Source organism: Alexandromys fortis, unplaced genomic scaffold (assembly GCF_014885135.2).
Source record: "Alexandromys fortis isolate MF-2015 unplaced genomic scaffold, M_Fortis_MF-2015_v1.1 scaffold_232, whole genome shotgun sequence".
Classification (NCBI taxonomy): Eukaryota; Metazoa; Chordata; class Mammalia; order Rodentia; family Cricetidae; genus Alexandromys; species Alexandromys fortis.
The window spans coordinates 648064-664660 of NW_026068110.1; the positions used below are offsets into that span (position 1 = coordinate 648064).

General features: G+C 51.6%; 1 protein-coding gene across 1 annotated transcript; it reads left to right on the forward strand.

Annotated features, from left to right (window-relative positions):
- Positions 1-10241: 10241 nt before the first annotated feature.
- On the forward strand, positions 10242-16549 carry Tmem37 (transmembrane protein 37). The gene is made up of 2 exons (XM_050124475.1): positions 10242-10564; positions 15695-16549. Exons 1-2 carry the CDS (start codon positions 10544-10546, stop codon positions 16265-16267), a joined length of 594 nt encoding a protein of 197 aa, XP_049980432.1. The 5' UTR covers positions 10242-10543; the 3' UTR covers positions 16268-16549.
- Positions 16550-16597: the final 48 nt, after the last annotated feature.

The following is a 16597-nucleotide window of genomic DNA, read 5'->3' on the forward strand; positions in this document are numbered from 1 at the left end:
GTTCCCCTATAGCTTTGCAATAGGCCCAAAGCAGCTCCTTTATTAACCGATGACATTCACAGCATACAGAGGGGAATCACACATCACATACATACATGTTTATGTGGTGCGGGATTAGTTTTAGTGGAATAACACTTGCCTGCATGGAAGCGGTCATAGGTTTGACACCAGCACACACACACACACACACAGGCACGCATGCATGCACTCACACACACCTGAATCCACCCACCCATTCATCCATCCACCCATCCATATTTACATAAAGTAAGGTCTGAGATTGTATCTCGGTTGTGAAACACTTGTCTAGTATGCACAAGGCTAATCAAACAAGGGTTTGATCTTCAGTCCCAGAGGAAAAAAATAAGAAGAGAGTAGGCACCAGCACCAGGAATCAAAACACCTAGTCCAAGGTCCAGAGGCTGCCCCACCCTTGTAAGAACACCACGCCCCACCTCCCCAAGTGAAGTGTTGGGAAAGCCCTGTCTCTTCCTCTTAGGTTGTAGGACCTGGCACGCTTCCCTTGTAAAGCACAGTCAGAACAGACCGGGTGGGAGTGCATCCCAGGCTTCCTCAGAGCCCAGACAAAGCCTCGCCAACACATGGCTCTCATTGGCCAACTCTTGGTGCCTGGCTTTGCTTCCTGGGCCCTTTGACCCTGCAGGGCTCCTGGTAAGGAAGACTGCTGACACATTCCTGGAAGTGATGAACAGGCAGTCTGCCCTAGGGGATAACCCTCGCATTTGTTTATTGCCCCCACCCCCATCCCACAAGATACAGAGTGTTTTAGAATGGACTGGAAAGGTAAGTGTTCTAAGTCTGCATAGAAGAAAAGTGGTAGGGCCTGGGGAGATTGTCAGTGTGTAAAGTGCTAGCCGTGAATCCTGCAGGACTGGAGTTTGAGCCCCAGACGCTGTGTTAGAAGGCTGGGTTTGGTGGTATGTGCTTGTGACAGCAAGGATGGGGAGGTGGGGACAGGTAGATAGTGGGGCTACTGGCCAGCCAGCCTGAACTAATTAATGAGCCAAAGGAAGGGGACAGTATTCCTGAGGGTGACGTTCAGCAATGTCTCCCAGCATCCTTGCACGTGCACACACAATATATACCCCATCCCCATCCCCCCTCACACAGACACTCACTTTAAAAAAAGGGGGGGTGACAGGGCCAAAGTCACGTGTATGACCCCACCCGCTATCGCCTGCTGCTCAGGAAGGAAGGCTCTGGCAGCCTGGGGAGCCAGGGCTCCCAGCAGCACTAGAAAGCAGCGAAAAGTGCCCGTGTTGCAATAAGGTACCTGCAGGAAGATTGAGATCAGCACGCGGAGTTGGAGGTCAAAGTAGCAGTGGCAAAGGGCACCAGGAGGCACGGGGTGGGGATGCAGGGGAGGGACCTGCCTACCAGGAGCAGGGGTTGGGAGGAGACAGCAACCTGGAGCAGAGGGGGAGGGGGAGAGGCGAGAAATTGTGCGCACAACTCTCTCTCTACCCCCTGGGAAGAGACCAGGAGCCCAGGGCCAGGTGGGAGGGAGGGTTAGTAAGCTGGGCACCCGCAGATCTCCGAATGCTCTCACGAATTCCTAGAAGATTCTGTGTTCTGACCCTTGGGCCTCCGGTGTGTGTCTGACCCATCTCACCCGGATGCCTTCGGCTCCCCTCTCTACCTCTATCTACACAAAATAACAACTCGGCTTTAAATCTCAGCAGGTGGTGTGTGCCTGTAATCAAGCACTCCGGGGGTGTTCAGCGCACAGTTTATGCAGCGCTGGAACGGTAGGACCCGACGGTGGGACCTGGACTTTGTACGTGCATGGCAAACTCGCGGCCAACTGAGCCCCATTGTCAGCCCAGCAAGTGGCTACAGAAGGGGACTAAGGGATTCTAAAAGTGGCTCTCCCCTTCCCAGCCCTTCACTCCCCCCTCCCCCCGCCCTGTAACTCTGAGATGGTCTCCCTCCAACTGCCCTCCAAGTATTTCATCCTCCTGCCTCAGACTCCCAGTTGCTTGGATCAAATGCCTCTCATTCTGGCTGATAGGGCTCCACAGTCTTGATGCTCCAGTCAGCCAAAGTCGAACAGAGAAGCTTCTTCAGAGAATTTCAGTGTGCACACCCCACTTCTTAAAGGGGAACCCTCCAGGGACCAGATGGCCTCCCCAAACTAATGTTCAATACAGATGGGCCCAACTCTCTACTTCGAGGTTCCTGGGGAACAAGACTAAAAAGTTTCTGCATCCCAATAAACCTTTCTGTCGATGCAATAAATCCAAATCAAACCAAATCAAACCGAATTAGAAAAAGCCCACGTTTAATGGATCCTAACGCTCCCGGTGGCCTTCCAGCCCCTAGAGAGGAGACCAGAAAACCACGTCGTGTTTGTTCTGGGGGGCAGCTTAAATACCCTGTGGGAGTGGTCTTGAGCATCTCTAAGGAAAGCCCTTTGGCTGGCTTTCTCAGAGGTGGACTCCGGACTGAGGCAACTCCCAGGGGAGGTGACTCGGAATGGGACTTTCCACCCAAACAATCCAGACTTTTTGGATATATGGATGCCAGGGGCTGAGGTGAAGCCTTAACCCAAACAAAGACCATCAGATATTGGACACCCTGGGCAGGGGGATGACTAAGATTATAAGGCCCCTATATACAGGGATGGAAGGAACTGTTGACAGTTCTTATGCATTGTCTCCTGGGGTCCTTATACATGGTCCTGCAGTGGTGGCACATGCCTTTAGTCCCAGTACTCAGGAGGCAGAGGCAGATGGATCTCTGAGTTCAAGGCCAGCCTGATCTACAGAGGGAGTTCTAAGACAGCCAGGGCTTACAGAGAATCCCTGTTTTCAAAAACAAACAAAACAAAACACAAACCACTGGACAGGAAACTGAGGCTCGCAGAGGGAAGTATTTGTCAGAACACATTTGCTGTTTGGTCCATCAGCAAGTCTTGCACACAGGCTTTCCTCCAGAGGCCAGGCACAGAGCGGGGACAAAGGTACAAAGTCCCATCTCTCGGGGATCTCAGTGTGTTAGAGAGGGCAGGAGGACTGGTGAGGTCAGTCTGGGCTCTACGAGGACAAGAGGAGAAGGAGAGAAGAAAGAGGGAAGAGAAGGAAGGAAGGGGAGGAAAAGGAAGGGAAGAAAGGGAAAGAGGAGGGGGAAGAAAATAAAAGGAAGAGGGACAAAGGACGGGAACGGGAGAAGGGAGGGAAGTAAATAGGAAAGGAAGGAAAATAAAGGAAACTGAGTATCCAACTGGTGATCAAGAATATCCAGAGGTGGCTGTGGGTAGAGCTCAGGGTACAGTACTTTCTTAGTATGTACAAGGTCCTGGGTTTGACCCCCAAGAACACACAGACACACACACACAGACAAACACACACACAGACACACACACACACACACACACACACACTAATATACAAAGGTAGAAGAGTAGCAAGTTTGGGGATGGGGAAGCACTGTTCTGGCTGGAGAGGTCAAGGAGGCCCCCAGAGCCCACAGCCATCCCAGGAAGGCCTATTCCCCAGAGAACCATCAGTTCAGAGCCTCTGAGGGCAGGCAGAGCTCTGTCCAGGTTTGAGCAGGCAGGTGGAGTTAGAGCCTTGAACATGAGGAATTTGGGACCAGATATGGGGCAGATGGCTGAGGGAAAGGTTCCTCCAGTCTCCTGGGCCTTGGGAAGGGGAAATGAAGATGTACAGAGAGTCTAATAAAGGTGCTACACAGGCTTGTTAGAGAGATGAGGGTCTTGCAGTGGGCAGAGGCTGGGCAACTGGAAGGCCAAGAGGAGAGGGTAACAGAAAGACAGAGGGAAAACATGGGGCTAGATTGGTGTCTTAGGGTTACTATTGCTGAATAAATACCATGACCGAAAGCAACTTGGGAAGGAAATGGTTTATTTCAGTTTTATATAGCAGTTCACCATCAAAAGCAGTGAGGGTAGGAACTCAAACAGGGCAAGCTCCTGCAGGCAGTAGCTGATGCAAAGGCCATGGAGGAGTGCTGCTTATGGCTTGCTCCCCTTGACTTGCTCAACCTACTTTCTTATAGACCCCATGACCACCAGCCCAGGATGGCACCACCCACAATGGACTGGGCTCTCTCCCATCAATCACTACTTAAGAAAATGCCCTACAAGCTTGCCTACAGCATTATCTTATGGAGGCATTTTCTCAATTGAGCTCCCTCATTGATAATTCTAGCTTGTGTCAAGTTGACATAAAACTCACCAGCACAACTGGGGAGGCTGGGAAGGGAATAGAAATGAAAAGAAGATACTTTCAAGGATCATTAGTATAGTTCAGGAAATGGTGTGTGTGTGTGTGCATGAGTGTGATCTGAGTGCATGCATGTCCATGTGCAAGCAAGAAGCCAGAGGAGGACACTAGCTGTCTTCCTATATAACTCCCCCCAACTTTAAAAATATTTTAAGCTAAAATATAATTGAGTCATTCTCCCCCTTTCCTTCCTCCACCCCCTCCCAGCTACCCTCTCCCACCTTGCTCCATCTCTTTCTTTGTATTGTTACACATATACGCCTCAAGCATAGATACACACTGCTCAGTCTAGGTTCAGCGTTACCCGTGTGTATATGACTCCAGCGCTATTTGGTATTGGATAACCAAAGGGTCTCATCCCAGGGGAAGGCCCTTTCTCCTCAGCATTCCTTGGTGGTCTGTACCTCTTTTTTATGGATGGGACCCCATGAGATTTCCCCCTTCCATGTTAGCGTGTTTATTGGTGTTAGATTTCTTCAGGTCTTGTTTAGGAGGCCATGTTGTTAGTGTCATGGACGAAGCTTCTCTGTCACTTCTAGGAGACAGTCTCACAGCAGGCTTCCTGGGCCTCTGGCTCTTACGATCTTTTCCCACCCTTTCCATGGTGTTCCCTGAGCCTTCGGTACAGGAATTGTGAGGTAGATGGATGTGTTGGGTCTGGGCAACCACGATCACTTGCTCTCTTTATTTTGTCTGGCCATGGTTTTCTATTACGGTCTCTGTCTGTTGTAAAGAGTAGCTCCTTTGATGAGGGGTAAGAGCTGCACTCGGCTCAGGGCCTGAGGTAAATATTCAGAGAACAGTTACATACGCAGAGAGGATCTGAACCCTGGTCCTCATCTCACACAGCAAGTGCCTTTATACACCGAGCCATCTCCCTAGCCCTGGGAGAATTTACCCCTAAACCCAAACACTTTTTCCATGGAGGCTGGACTTTTCCCTCCCACGCTGTTTACTTGGATCAACCCAACTATTCAACTAATGTTTGTTCGGTATTCACTGTGTGCCTGGCTCCGTGACAGTCTCGCGAAGCCCCTTGGCCTCTCTGAGCCGTTAAAAATCCAAAGCTGTGGGCTGGAGAGATGGCTCAGCCGTTAAAGGCTAGGCTCACAACCAAAAATATGAGTTCGGTTCCCAGCACCCACGGCTGTCTCTCCAGCCAAAAAAAAAAAAAAAAAAAATCCGAAGCTGTCCATTTTGTTGTTGTCGTGGTGTGTGTGTGTGTGTGTGTGTGTGTGTGTGTGTGTGTGTTGGGGGGCACTCGTGTGGTAGCATGCATGTGGACAACTTCACAGAGGCTGCTCTTTGCTTCATGCTTCATATGGGTATATATATCGCTTTATCCACTGAGCCATCTTTGCCCCCCTCCCATATTTTTCTTTTCTTAAAAAGAATCTTTCACGGGCTGGAGATCACTGAGTAGGCAGGACTGAGTGACCAGCAAGCCCCAAGATCTCTCTTCCTCACAGTTCTTGGGATTACAAAAACAAACTGAGATCTTCATGCTTGCAATGAGGCATTGGCTCAGACATTATTGCCAGAGGCATCTCCCAGCCTTAATTAATTGATTGATTCACTGTCCAAGTGAATCAATGATTGTCATTGCCAGCAATGAACCCATTATCTGCATTCTGAGAAATAAGGATTAGGGAAACAACCCAACTCCCCGAACAGGCCAACTTCCGTCCTGATAATGAGGCTTCTCCCTGCCCTGCCTTAATCCTTTCGCTCAAAAGGTAGGCTGGAGCGATCTGATGCTAAATTGACACCAGTGCTTTTCTACTGTCCCCGCCTTAGGAGAAAGAGAAACTTTGAAATGCCCAACCTGCCTTTTTGTTTCAAGTTTCTGTTTTCTTCAAGCCCCCTTTTGCTCTATAAAATCAACCTCCCCTGCTCAGCTTAACTGAAGTATGTGTCCTCCCTTACTGGATGGCTGTCCTGATTTTTTTTTTTGTTTTTGTACTTTTGTTTTTGGACAGAGCTGACGCTGTGAAGGAAAAGCGAGGATGAGAAGGAAGGGAAGTGGAGAGAACGGGAGCTGTTGTAGGAGTGTCACCTGGTCCTTTCTCAGGAATCACCTGAGCTCAGAACTCAAAAGGGTGAGTGGCGTACTAGGTATTAAAAGCTTATGTTTCTTTTCTTTTCCTTCTTTCCTTCCTTCCTCTCTTAAATTTTGTTTTGTGTCTGTGTGCAAGCACAAACATGTGCACCTGTGCGTGTGTGCACACATGCTTTAGCTAGAACAGAAGACAGCTTGTAGGAGTTGAGTCTCTCCTTTCACCATGTGGGTCTGGGAATCAAACTCAGACTTGGCAGCTGGTGTCTTAGCTTTATAAATCCTCTCACTGGCTCCTTCCCTCCCTCCCCACCTTCCTTGCTGTCTCTCTTTTCTGTTTGTGTAAGTAGTATATGGTGGATTGGTGTGTGTGAGAGAGAGATGAATGAAGAGAGAGAGAGAGAGAGAGAGAGAGAGAGAGAGAGAGAGAGAGGACAGTCCAAGCTGTCATCCCCCAGGCACATCTACCTTGTCCTCTGAGGCGTGGTCTTTCACTGTCCTGGAACTCACCAAGTAGGCTAGGCTAGGCTGGTGAGGGTGGATGCCTGTCTCTGCCTCCCTGGTGCTGGGATTACAAGCATGCCCTAGGTTCTGGGTGTTGAACTCATGTGCCTGTGCGTGCAAAGCAAACATTTTACCAACAGAACCATCTCTCTAGCCCTGTTTCTTTTTATTTGTGGTGCTGGGAGTCGACTCGGGACTTGCACACATGTGTGTCTGTGACAGGCAAGCCCTCTCCCACTGAGCAGCACTTCTTGCTCAGGTCTGCCATCTTAAAGAAGAGTGTTCCAGACAGAAGAGAGAAAGTGTGTAAAGACCAGCTGAGTGGGAGAGCTGTGGGCAGTGCTTGCTGACCCACCAATGACGTCAGTGCATGTGGAGTCACCGATTAGCATCCGTTCACCTGGGAACTTTAGGGACCTGGGTCTGGGTCTTGTAATAGCTTTGGCTGTCCTGGGACTCACTTTGTAGACCAGGTTGGCTTTGAACTCACAGAGATCAGCCTGCCTCTGCCTCTCAAGTGCTGGGATTAAAGGCATGCGCCACTACTGCTCTACTGACTTCCTCTTTTTTTGACATCTAAGTCTGACCAAGTTTATGACTAGGAGGAGGGGGCAGAGGCTCAACCTGTCAGACCATCTGGAGAAAAGGCAGGGAATATCAAGGAAAAGAGGTTCTGCGTGGTCTGGAAGGCCACATGTGTGTCCACGCTGCCTCTGACTCTACTTCCTGGGGTCCTACCCTGCCATCCCTGTCCACCACGGACTCCATTACATGGACACTCCTGCTGCTGCTGCGGTTGTAAGGCTCATAGCCCAGACCCCTGGCAACTTGACAAGTCGACTCTGCCACTGGCCCTCAAGTGGGAGTGAAAGAAACAGGCAAATAGAAAGGTCATGACTCCCGAGTCCAGCCTGAGGATCCCGATGTGAAGTTCAGGTTTAAACAGAGGGTGTCTCGGCTTCGGTTTCTCCTGCAAGGTGGTCTAACCAGTTGCTACCGTTGTGCAAAAATCTCTTCCTAGAGACAAATCTCTGTTTCTCTTTGATGTTGGGCAGTCTTTCCTTCCCCAGCCTGGGCTTCCTTGGGAAATTCCAATTCCTTGGGGTTCATGTCTGACAGCCAAAGGGAGAAAGGCTTCAGGCTTTCTTACCCCTGAGTTTTTGAGACAGTGCCAAACAGTGTAGCCCTGGCTAGTGGAATCACTCTGTAGATCTCACCAGGAACTCACCTCTGCATGGAGAGCGAGTGTTGGGGCTTAGAGGTGTGCGCTGGCTCACAGCGCAGGGGTCGCTCTTTGGAATAGTTGTGTTTCTGCCAGGACCATGTTTGTCTCTGCTGTGTCACTGCAGGAGGGTGTGCCGAGGGAGTGTCATGGATGCTTCAAGCCAAGGGTGTCAGATCTTGGCACACGCCCCATCCAGACTCCAGGCCTCTGTTCCGTGCTCCTTTTGGGAACTGGACAGATACTTCCTCATTTCTGCTTCTTAGAGCTTCTTGCTGACAAGGCGTGCGGCAGTAAATTCAACTGATTCAAGACTTTTCTATTCTTATAAACGTCAGCGAACAGGCACCCTACCCGCAGACATGCGCAGCCTGTCTAGCAATCTCAGAAGGCACGAGATGGGTACAGATTATGAAACCCAACGACTCCCCCCCCCACTTTTGAGACAAGGTTTCATGTGACCCAAGCTGGTCTTAAGCTTTTCATGAGGTCAAGAATGACTAAACTTCTGATCTTCCTGCCTCCACCTCCCAAGTGCTGTGATTACAGGTACCTATAGCCTAACACCCGGCATGTGGTGCTGAGTTTGGAACCCAGGGCCTGTTGCAAGCCAGGCAAGTTCCCTACCATCTGAGCTCTCCAGGCACCAGCCAACCTCAGGTCAGGTGGAAAAGAGTAGTCCAGGTACCCCTGGCAGAATATTCTAGAGCTGCTTGCAGGGATAGCCATTCCTTCCCTCTTCCTTCCCCCCTAAACTCCCCCACCCCGCCCTGTTTGGAGTTGGTCCTCCTTCTCTGTGAGATCTTCCAGTGGAGTCCGGAGCTTCAGAGGAATGAATGCCTGGATTCTAGACTCCTGGTTTGGGGAGAGGAGTCCTGAGGCTGGCGGGGAGGGCGCCCAGCCCAGCGCTGGAGTTGGCCTCCTGCCCTCGGCCTTAGCTCAGGTCTCTCTAACCCCAGAGCTGGCAGCACCAACGTCTCTCACTACAGGTCTCACCCCAGTCCCAAGGGTCACAGTTTTGGGAAGGGGCCCAGCAGCATGCTTGCGAGTCTCTTGGGTGGTGCTCGCTCTGAACAGAAAGGCAAGAGAAGGCAAGGAGAGGCCTACACACCCCATCTGCCTGTCCCAGAACTGGCCAAGGGTTTCTCTCTCTGATGGTGAAGGACCCAGATAAACATGGAAACAGATGCATGCCTGACTGTCTTTCCATTTGTCCCCAGGGCTCTTCCAGGGAGACATACAAGCAATGCTTTATTATTTTTTTTTTCACAGAACATGGTTTCTCTGTGTAACAGTCCTAGCTGTTCTGGAACTAGCCCTTGTAGACCAGACCAGCCTCAAACTACAGAGATTTGCCTGCCTCTGCCTCCCAAGTGCTTGGATTAAAGGCGTGCACCGCCACTACTGTGCAGTGCTTTCAAAGTCCAATGTCCTTAGATAAAAAGAGAGCTGTCCACTGGCCAGAATAAACTAGATGATTCAATCCATCTAATCTACACCTTAGCCAGCATCTTGTTTTACCTTAATCAGGACCCTGCCTACCCTCTTCCCCACAGGGGCTGAAGGAGGTAGACAGAACTCGTGGAAACCCTTGCCTTTGGTCCTGACCATACATCCTTTTGAGGCTGGGAATATTTTAGTATACCCATTCTTCCCGCCTCCCCCAATTTACTCATGCTGTTGGAACATGAACCCCGGGACCTTGAGCTTGCTGGACCTTCACCTCCCTCCTCCTCTCCTTTCTCTTGTCCCCCCTTCCCCTCCCTCGTTTTTTCCTCCCCTCCTCCTTCTTCCTATCCCCCTCCTCCCTCCTCTTTCTGTGACCACAGGGTCTCACTCTATACCAGAATGCTCTGGAACTTACTATGTAACCCAGACTGGCCTCTAACTGGAGGCAATCCCTCTGCCTCAGCCCTTCAAATGCTGGGATTACAGGAGTCTGCCCCAACATCCAGCCTAATATTTGCTGATAGTCCCTGAGGGGATCAGGAGACAGGATCCTGTCACTCCTTAAAAGGCAAACTAAAGCAAGTGATAGCCCCCAGAGGGTTCTGGTCCACTCACGTGTCACAAAAGCCTTGCAAGAGCCCAGTCAATCACACATTATCTCACTTATTAACCAAGGCTCAGCGACTTTAAACTAGCAGTCCAAGGTCACCAGTGGGTGTAGAAGCCAGAATCCAGGCGGGATCCTTTGCCTTTTGCACCCAGGTGCTCCTTCGGGACACGCGGCCCTTTAAGTTTGGACAGGAACCAAATTTCCCAGCCCTCGAAGAATCTGTATCGAGGCGAGGATCGCGAGCGGGGTCACCGGGTACCCCTTCTTAGGGACCAAGAGCGCTGAGTCAGCGTAACCCGAGCAGCCTAGAGAGCGCTATGCCCCCGCCCTCTGACTTGGGCCCCGCCCCGGGAGAGGGCCAGCCCGGCAGCCCAACGCAGCAGCCGGAGTGCGACAGCTAGGCCAGGCAACAGCGCGGCTGCCCAGGGTGCAGCATGACGGCCATCGGCGCACAGGTAGCCCGAGGGGCCCGCGGGGCGCAGAGCCGGGGTATAGCCTACCATGGGGAGGACTGGGAACCCTCAGTGACTGAAGCCTTGGGTCAGGGTGACAATTCCCCAAATGCCCAGTTCTTGCTGGTAACCTCCCCCTGCCCCCGGGAAGGTTTCTCTGAGAGTGATCTGGGGGTACCTGCTCCCCAGTGCAGCTCGCTCTGTGCAGTCTTCTTGACCCCTGAGGGCACCAGAGGCCACCAAATTTTCTGCGGGGTCATCAGTGAATGACCTGTGAGTTAGCCTTTCCTCAGGGGTCGTTGGGAGTTTTTAAAAACTGGGCGTCTGGAGTGGAGGACCGGCAGAATGGATTTGCAAAAGGCTAGACTTGGTTTATGTAATGGTGGACTAGTTGCTTGCAAAGGCAGAACTTTCTGGGAGTTGGGACTGCAAAGATAATCTTCTCTAAAAGGCCTTTGGGGGGCTAGGTAGAACTGAGATGGAAGTGTACTCACCGGGGACCCCACATCCCAGGAAAAAGGCTCCTGGGACAGGAGTCTCCGCTTCCTTTCAGATCTGGCTTCTTTGGGGGCAGTGCCGAGAGTGTTTGTGTTGGCTGAGAATCTGGACATTCCTACCCCATTCAAAGGGCGGTTGGGAAGTGTCCACTACCCCGCGGCTTGTTTCCTGCTCACCCAGGCATCCCGGTGTCTGGCTGTCCTCCAGGCTGTCCACTGTCTAGTCTTGTCCTGAGGAGTAGATATGTCAGTCGACTCTGCCTTCAAATGCTCAGGCCCCATGACACTGATAATGTTGGTAGTGTCCCTCCTTTAGCCGTCATTATTATTTTCATCATTATCGATACGGCTTAAGACAGACAGTATCTTGCTTTGTTGTTCAGGATGGTCTCAGACCCCTGGGCTATCTAGCTATCCTCCTTCCTCAGTCTCCTGAATAACTGGCATTATAGACACAGGCCACCCCTACAGCTCTACCCATTTTACAGAGAGATAAATGAGGCTCAAAAGTGACCTGCCCACAGTGGGTAGCCAGGTGATAGAATGTAGACAAATTCAAGTTTTCCTGCCTCCAAACCTCACCCACCCCTTTGATGACAAGAAAAAGACCCTGCATAGGCTACCCCCAAACCCTTTTTAACCAGAACTCAGGGTGCAACAGACAGAGACTCTGGTTAGGTGGCTTCTTTTTGTTTGTTTGTTTGTTTGTTTTGTTTTTGTTCCTGGGCATATTCCAGGTCATCTCCAGGGAGGGACGTTGGGAGGAAGGCATAGGGAGAAAGGCACAGGGGCACCCCCAAACAAGTGTGGGGGTACCCCAAGGAGATGCCCAGAAACCAGTGTGGGGTGTGGGAGGAGCTAGGCTAAGAGTACAAAACCCATAGATAGGAGCCCCTTTCTAGGGGAGGAGGGGGTAAAGCAAGGGGAGGAGGAGGAGAGAGACAGGGAAAAGAAGTGGTGGGAGGCGAGGAAGGGAGGAGGGTGGAGGATGGAGGAGGAGGGAGAGAAAAGGAGACTGAGGAAGAGAGGGAGAGGAGGAAGAAAAGAGGAGAGAGGGTAGGGAGAGGATGAGGGAGAAGGGAGGACCGCACAGGCATGTTTGCCCCAGGCTCAGCTGTGTGTAGCAGTCAGGACCATGAGCTACACCCATGTTAGTGCAGGATACAGAGTGCACTTGTCTCTACTCTGAGGGCAACTTGGCCAACAACTTCGCCCCCTTAGCAACCTTAGGAGTTAGGTACTGTTATCGCCCTTCAGGGGAGAGGAGGTGGAAGGGGGAATGAGTGACAGCTAAAAGGCAGGACCTGTTAGTGCAGGTCTCTGTTCATCTCCTTGAGACACTGGGGCAGGAAGATCGCAGGTTCAAAGACTAGAGTATGATCAGGCCGTCTCAGAATAAAAGACACTAAAAAGTGTGTGTGTGTGTGTGTGTGTGTGTGTGTGTGTGCTCGCGCGAGCACGCGTGTGCGTAGGCACATGTGTTCACACACATGTGTGTGAGTCAGGTGCAGAGTGCTTGCCTAGCACGAATGAGGGTCTATACCCAGGAGCAAGGGTGCGCACGTGGCCTGGATCATGCTAGCAGTGGAGCTGAAAGGAACAGTTAGGTTGGTCCTGAGCAGGCTGCAGAAGAAATGTCAGTGTGTTAGGGGTGGCCAGTGTGGGGACGGTAGCCTGACCCAGGCCTGGACAGAACACACCTTGCAGAGCAGTGGATACAGGGATGTGAGGCATGAGTGTGAATCCAGTATGCATTCTTGGGGTGCTGTTGGTCTTGGGGAGCAGAGGATGATATAACATGGTATTGGGGGTGGCCTCGGTAGCCCTTGACCTCAGGAGACAGGTCAGCTGAAACCGGCCAGGGTCTCAGGGTAAAAGAGAGAATGAAAAGAGAAGTGTTGTTTAGTGGAGGAGGTCAAGGCCCTGGTTGAAGGGATAGCCTTAAGCTACAGAGATGAAACTTATGGGGCAGGGGCAGGACTGGCTGCCCACTTCCTCTTTTCCAGCCGGCTCTTGCACTGACTGCTACCACTCAGCAGCACAACCCTCCATGCCACCCCGCCCCAGCCCTCCCAACCCCACCCCAGCCCCTCCCACCCCATCCCAGACCCCCCACCCCACCCTGCCCCAGCCCCCCTACCCCACCCAGCACCTCCCACCCCNCTAGAACTCATCAACTAGGCTAAAGGAATTCCTTGTGACTGGCCTGTTTTCCCAATGCTGAGATTACTAACATCCACTATACCAAGTTTTTTGTTTCTTCTATTTTTGTTTTTTAACTTGGGTTCTAGGGATGGAATTCGTATCTTTGTGCTTGCAAGGAGGGCATTTTACTGACTACTTTGGTGTGGCCTGGAACTCACTGAGTTGGGGAGACTGAGTGGCCAGTGAACCCCAGTGATCCATCCATCTCTCCCTCCTCAGTGCTAGGATTTTAAGTGTGCACCAACACACCCAGCTTTTTCATGGGTTTTGGGAATCGAACTCAGGTCCTCATGCTTGCAAGCACTTTACAGACCGAGCCGTCTTTCCAGCCCCACGTGTCTTTACTTCATGAGCCTTTAATCCTTGCAGTCTTACTGGTGGTCAGAGAGTTTAAATAAAGCCTACTTCAAGTCCAGAGAAGGAAAGGCGACACCAGATCTCTCTGTCACCTCTGTCTGGTCCCAGTGTGGCATCTTAGGGCCTGAAGATTAAAGTCCAGTCAGGGCCTGGGACAGGCGGGGCAGAGGAAGGGACTGGATGTGCCTGTTTTCCAGACAGCATGAGGCCTAGGGTCAAAAGGTGTCTGAGCTGGCCTGTGTGTCTTGTGATTCGTTCTCTGCGTCTGTAGCTGCCCCATCCTGTGACCATATTAGCCTCTAGGGATTTCATAATCTTGCCAGGTGCTTTCCTGCGGGGATCGCCAGCTTCACTGGGCAGACGAGAAGAAAACAAGGGCACTGACTGGAGATGTGGCTCAGCTGGCGAAGTGCTTACCCAGCGCGTGTGAAGCCCTGGTTTCAAACCCTAGCCCCGAATAAACAAATGGGGGCTGCTTTGCCTGTCATCCCAGGAAGGAGGAAGGGCTCAACATCATCCTTGGCTATGTAGTGAATCAAGGCCAAGCCTGGATGTATTAAACAACGCTGGCTCAAAATACAGGGAGAAAGAGAAATGAGAGAGAGAGAGAGAGAGAGAGAGAGAGAGAGAGAGAGAGAGAGAGAAAGCAGACATGTTTGAGACAGGTCTCTCACTGAATCTGAAGCTCACTGATTAAGCTAAGACAGATCAAAGAGCTCTAGAAATCCACCCATCTAGCACTGGAGTTGCAAATATGGCTCACTTTTTATGTGGTGCTGGAGATTGGAACTCAGGTCCATGCTTGCAGGGCAAACACTTCAGCGAGTCTCCCATCTCCCCAGCCCTAGCAGACAGCCTCCCAGGAGCCAGGCTCAGCTGTACCTGAGAGGTGCGGCTCACGCTTGCCTTTGGAATCTTATTCCCAGCTGCCATAGGATGCTGCAGCCCCTTTCCTTCATCCCCTCATTCCCAGCAGCAATCTTTCTGTGTTATCTCTTCTTCCTACCTCAAACAGTGACGTAACCTGCTTCTGCGCATCCTATAAATGAGTCAGTTAGCTTACGTCTGGGCAGGAGGCTCAGTCTATAAGGAACTTCCAGCAGAAATTTGATCAGTTCCCCAGTGTTCTTCCTCAAGCACCTACCAAGTGCACAGGTCTAACAGCATGCTGGATACTGCAAATACAGCCGTCTCTTGACATGTGGCCTTGCCCTCCGAGGGGAACGCAATGTCCAGGTGGACGGCATGCCACTCCAAAATACCACCAGAATAGAGCAAAAAGCAAATGGGGAGGACCCGGGGCTGGCTGGGTGGGAAGGACCTCTCCGAAGAGAATGAGAAGAGACAAGGTGTCATTCTTGGGGTGAGAGAGATGCCCAGGAGCTGCCAGACAGGGGCCCAAGTGGCCTGAAAGAATATCCTAGGAATGGAACTATATTAGCCAGCTGCCATGGTGTGTGTGTGTGTGTGTGTGTGTGTGTGTGTGTGTGTGTATGTGTGTACATGTTCTCATTAGGAGACCAGAGGCCAACCTCAACTGTTGTTATTTAGGTACCATCTTCTCTATGTGTGTGTGTCTTTCTGTCTCTCTTCTCTCTTCTCTCTCTCTCTCTCTCTCTCTCTAACAAGTCCCAGGGATCTGCCTTTCTCTACCTGCCCAGCTCTGGGACTACACACACTTACCACCATGCTTATCGTTTTAAATCATGGGTTCTTGGGATCAAACTGTGGCCCTCGCGCTTGTAAAGCAAGCAGTCACTATACCCACAAGGCCATCTTCCTGGCTCCAGTTTGAGCTTCTCACTCTGGGTAGAGATCCTGAGAACAGTACGGGATTAGTTTGCAATTGATGAACTACACTTGGCCAGGCTCTGGCAGTGGAGGGAGAACAGGTAGAAAATGGAAGGGCCCCCAGTGGGGGTGGGTTGAATGGGAAGCTGGGAGGGTCGATTCATGGCTTCCCACAATATCAGAGCAAAAAAAACAGGGCTGGAGTAAGTGGGGTTGCATTCTGGGAGTTTCCCCTGGTGTCCCAGGCCCTTGTCAACTCACTAATTCGTGTGGTGTCTTCCAGACCCAGAGGCTGTTGGGCCCTAAGAGGCCTCACTGGTCCTTCTTTGAGTCCTTCATCCGGACACTCATCATCGTGTGCACGGCGCTGGCTGTGGTCCTCTCTTCAGTGTCTATCTGCGACGGCCACTGGCTCCTGATGGAGGACCGTCTCTTTGGGCTGTGGTACTTCTGCACCATCAGCAACCACAGCGGTCCACACTGCCTGAGAGACCTGAACGAGGCTCACGTGCCCGGGCTGGCAGTGGGCATGGGCCTAGCACGCACTGTGGCTGCCATGGCTGTGGTGGCTGCCATCTTTGGCTTGGAGCTGCTCATTGTGTCCCAGGTGTGCGAGGATGTCCGCTCACGGCGCAAGTGGGCCATCGGTTCTTACCTCCTGCTGGTCGCCTTCGCCCTCTCCTCTGGGGGCCTCCTCACCTTCATCATCCTCCTCAAGAGTCAGATCACCTTCATGGGCTTCACCCTGATGTTTTGGTGTGGGTTCACCGCTTCCTTCCTCTTCTTCCTCAATGCCACCAGCGGCCTTCACATTAACAGCCTCACGCAGCCCTGGGACCAGCTAAGAAAAGTCTAAGACCCCGCCGGAGGCCCTAGCTTCTATAAGAAAGTGTGGTCTTGATGGGACTTCTCTGACGTAGGACCTCTGGCTGGACTTGAGTGGGACAATGACCTTGAAGCTGCCTCTTAGATGATAAGTTCTACAAATGGCCCTGGGCTGTGTGGGGGGGGTGTCTCTTCAACTTCCCCCCAGGCCAGAGGCCAGAGGAGTGCCTCAGTACCACAGGACACAAGCCGTAGAGGTTAGCCAAGCTTTTAAGATGTCAATTCTAAAATAAGAAGAATGTTCTAAAACTTCTTCCTTGGGTGTTTTCTTCCCTGGACTGGAGTAGACTTTGAAAGACAC

Coding starts and splice junctions, on each gene's coding strand:
- Tmem37 (XM_050124475.1), top strand. CDS start 10,544: ATGACGGCCATCGGCGCACAG. Junction 10,565..15,694: donor TGACGGCCATCGGCGCACAG/GTAGCCCGAGGG, acceptor GGTGTCTTCCAG/ACCCAGAGGCTGTTGGGCCC.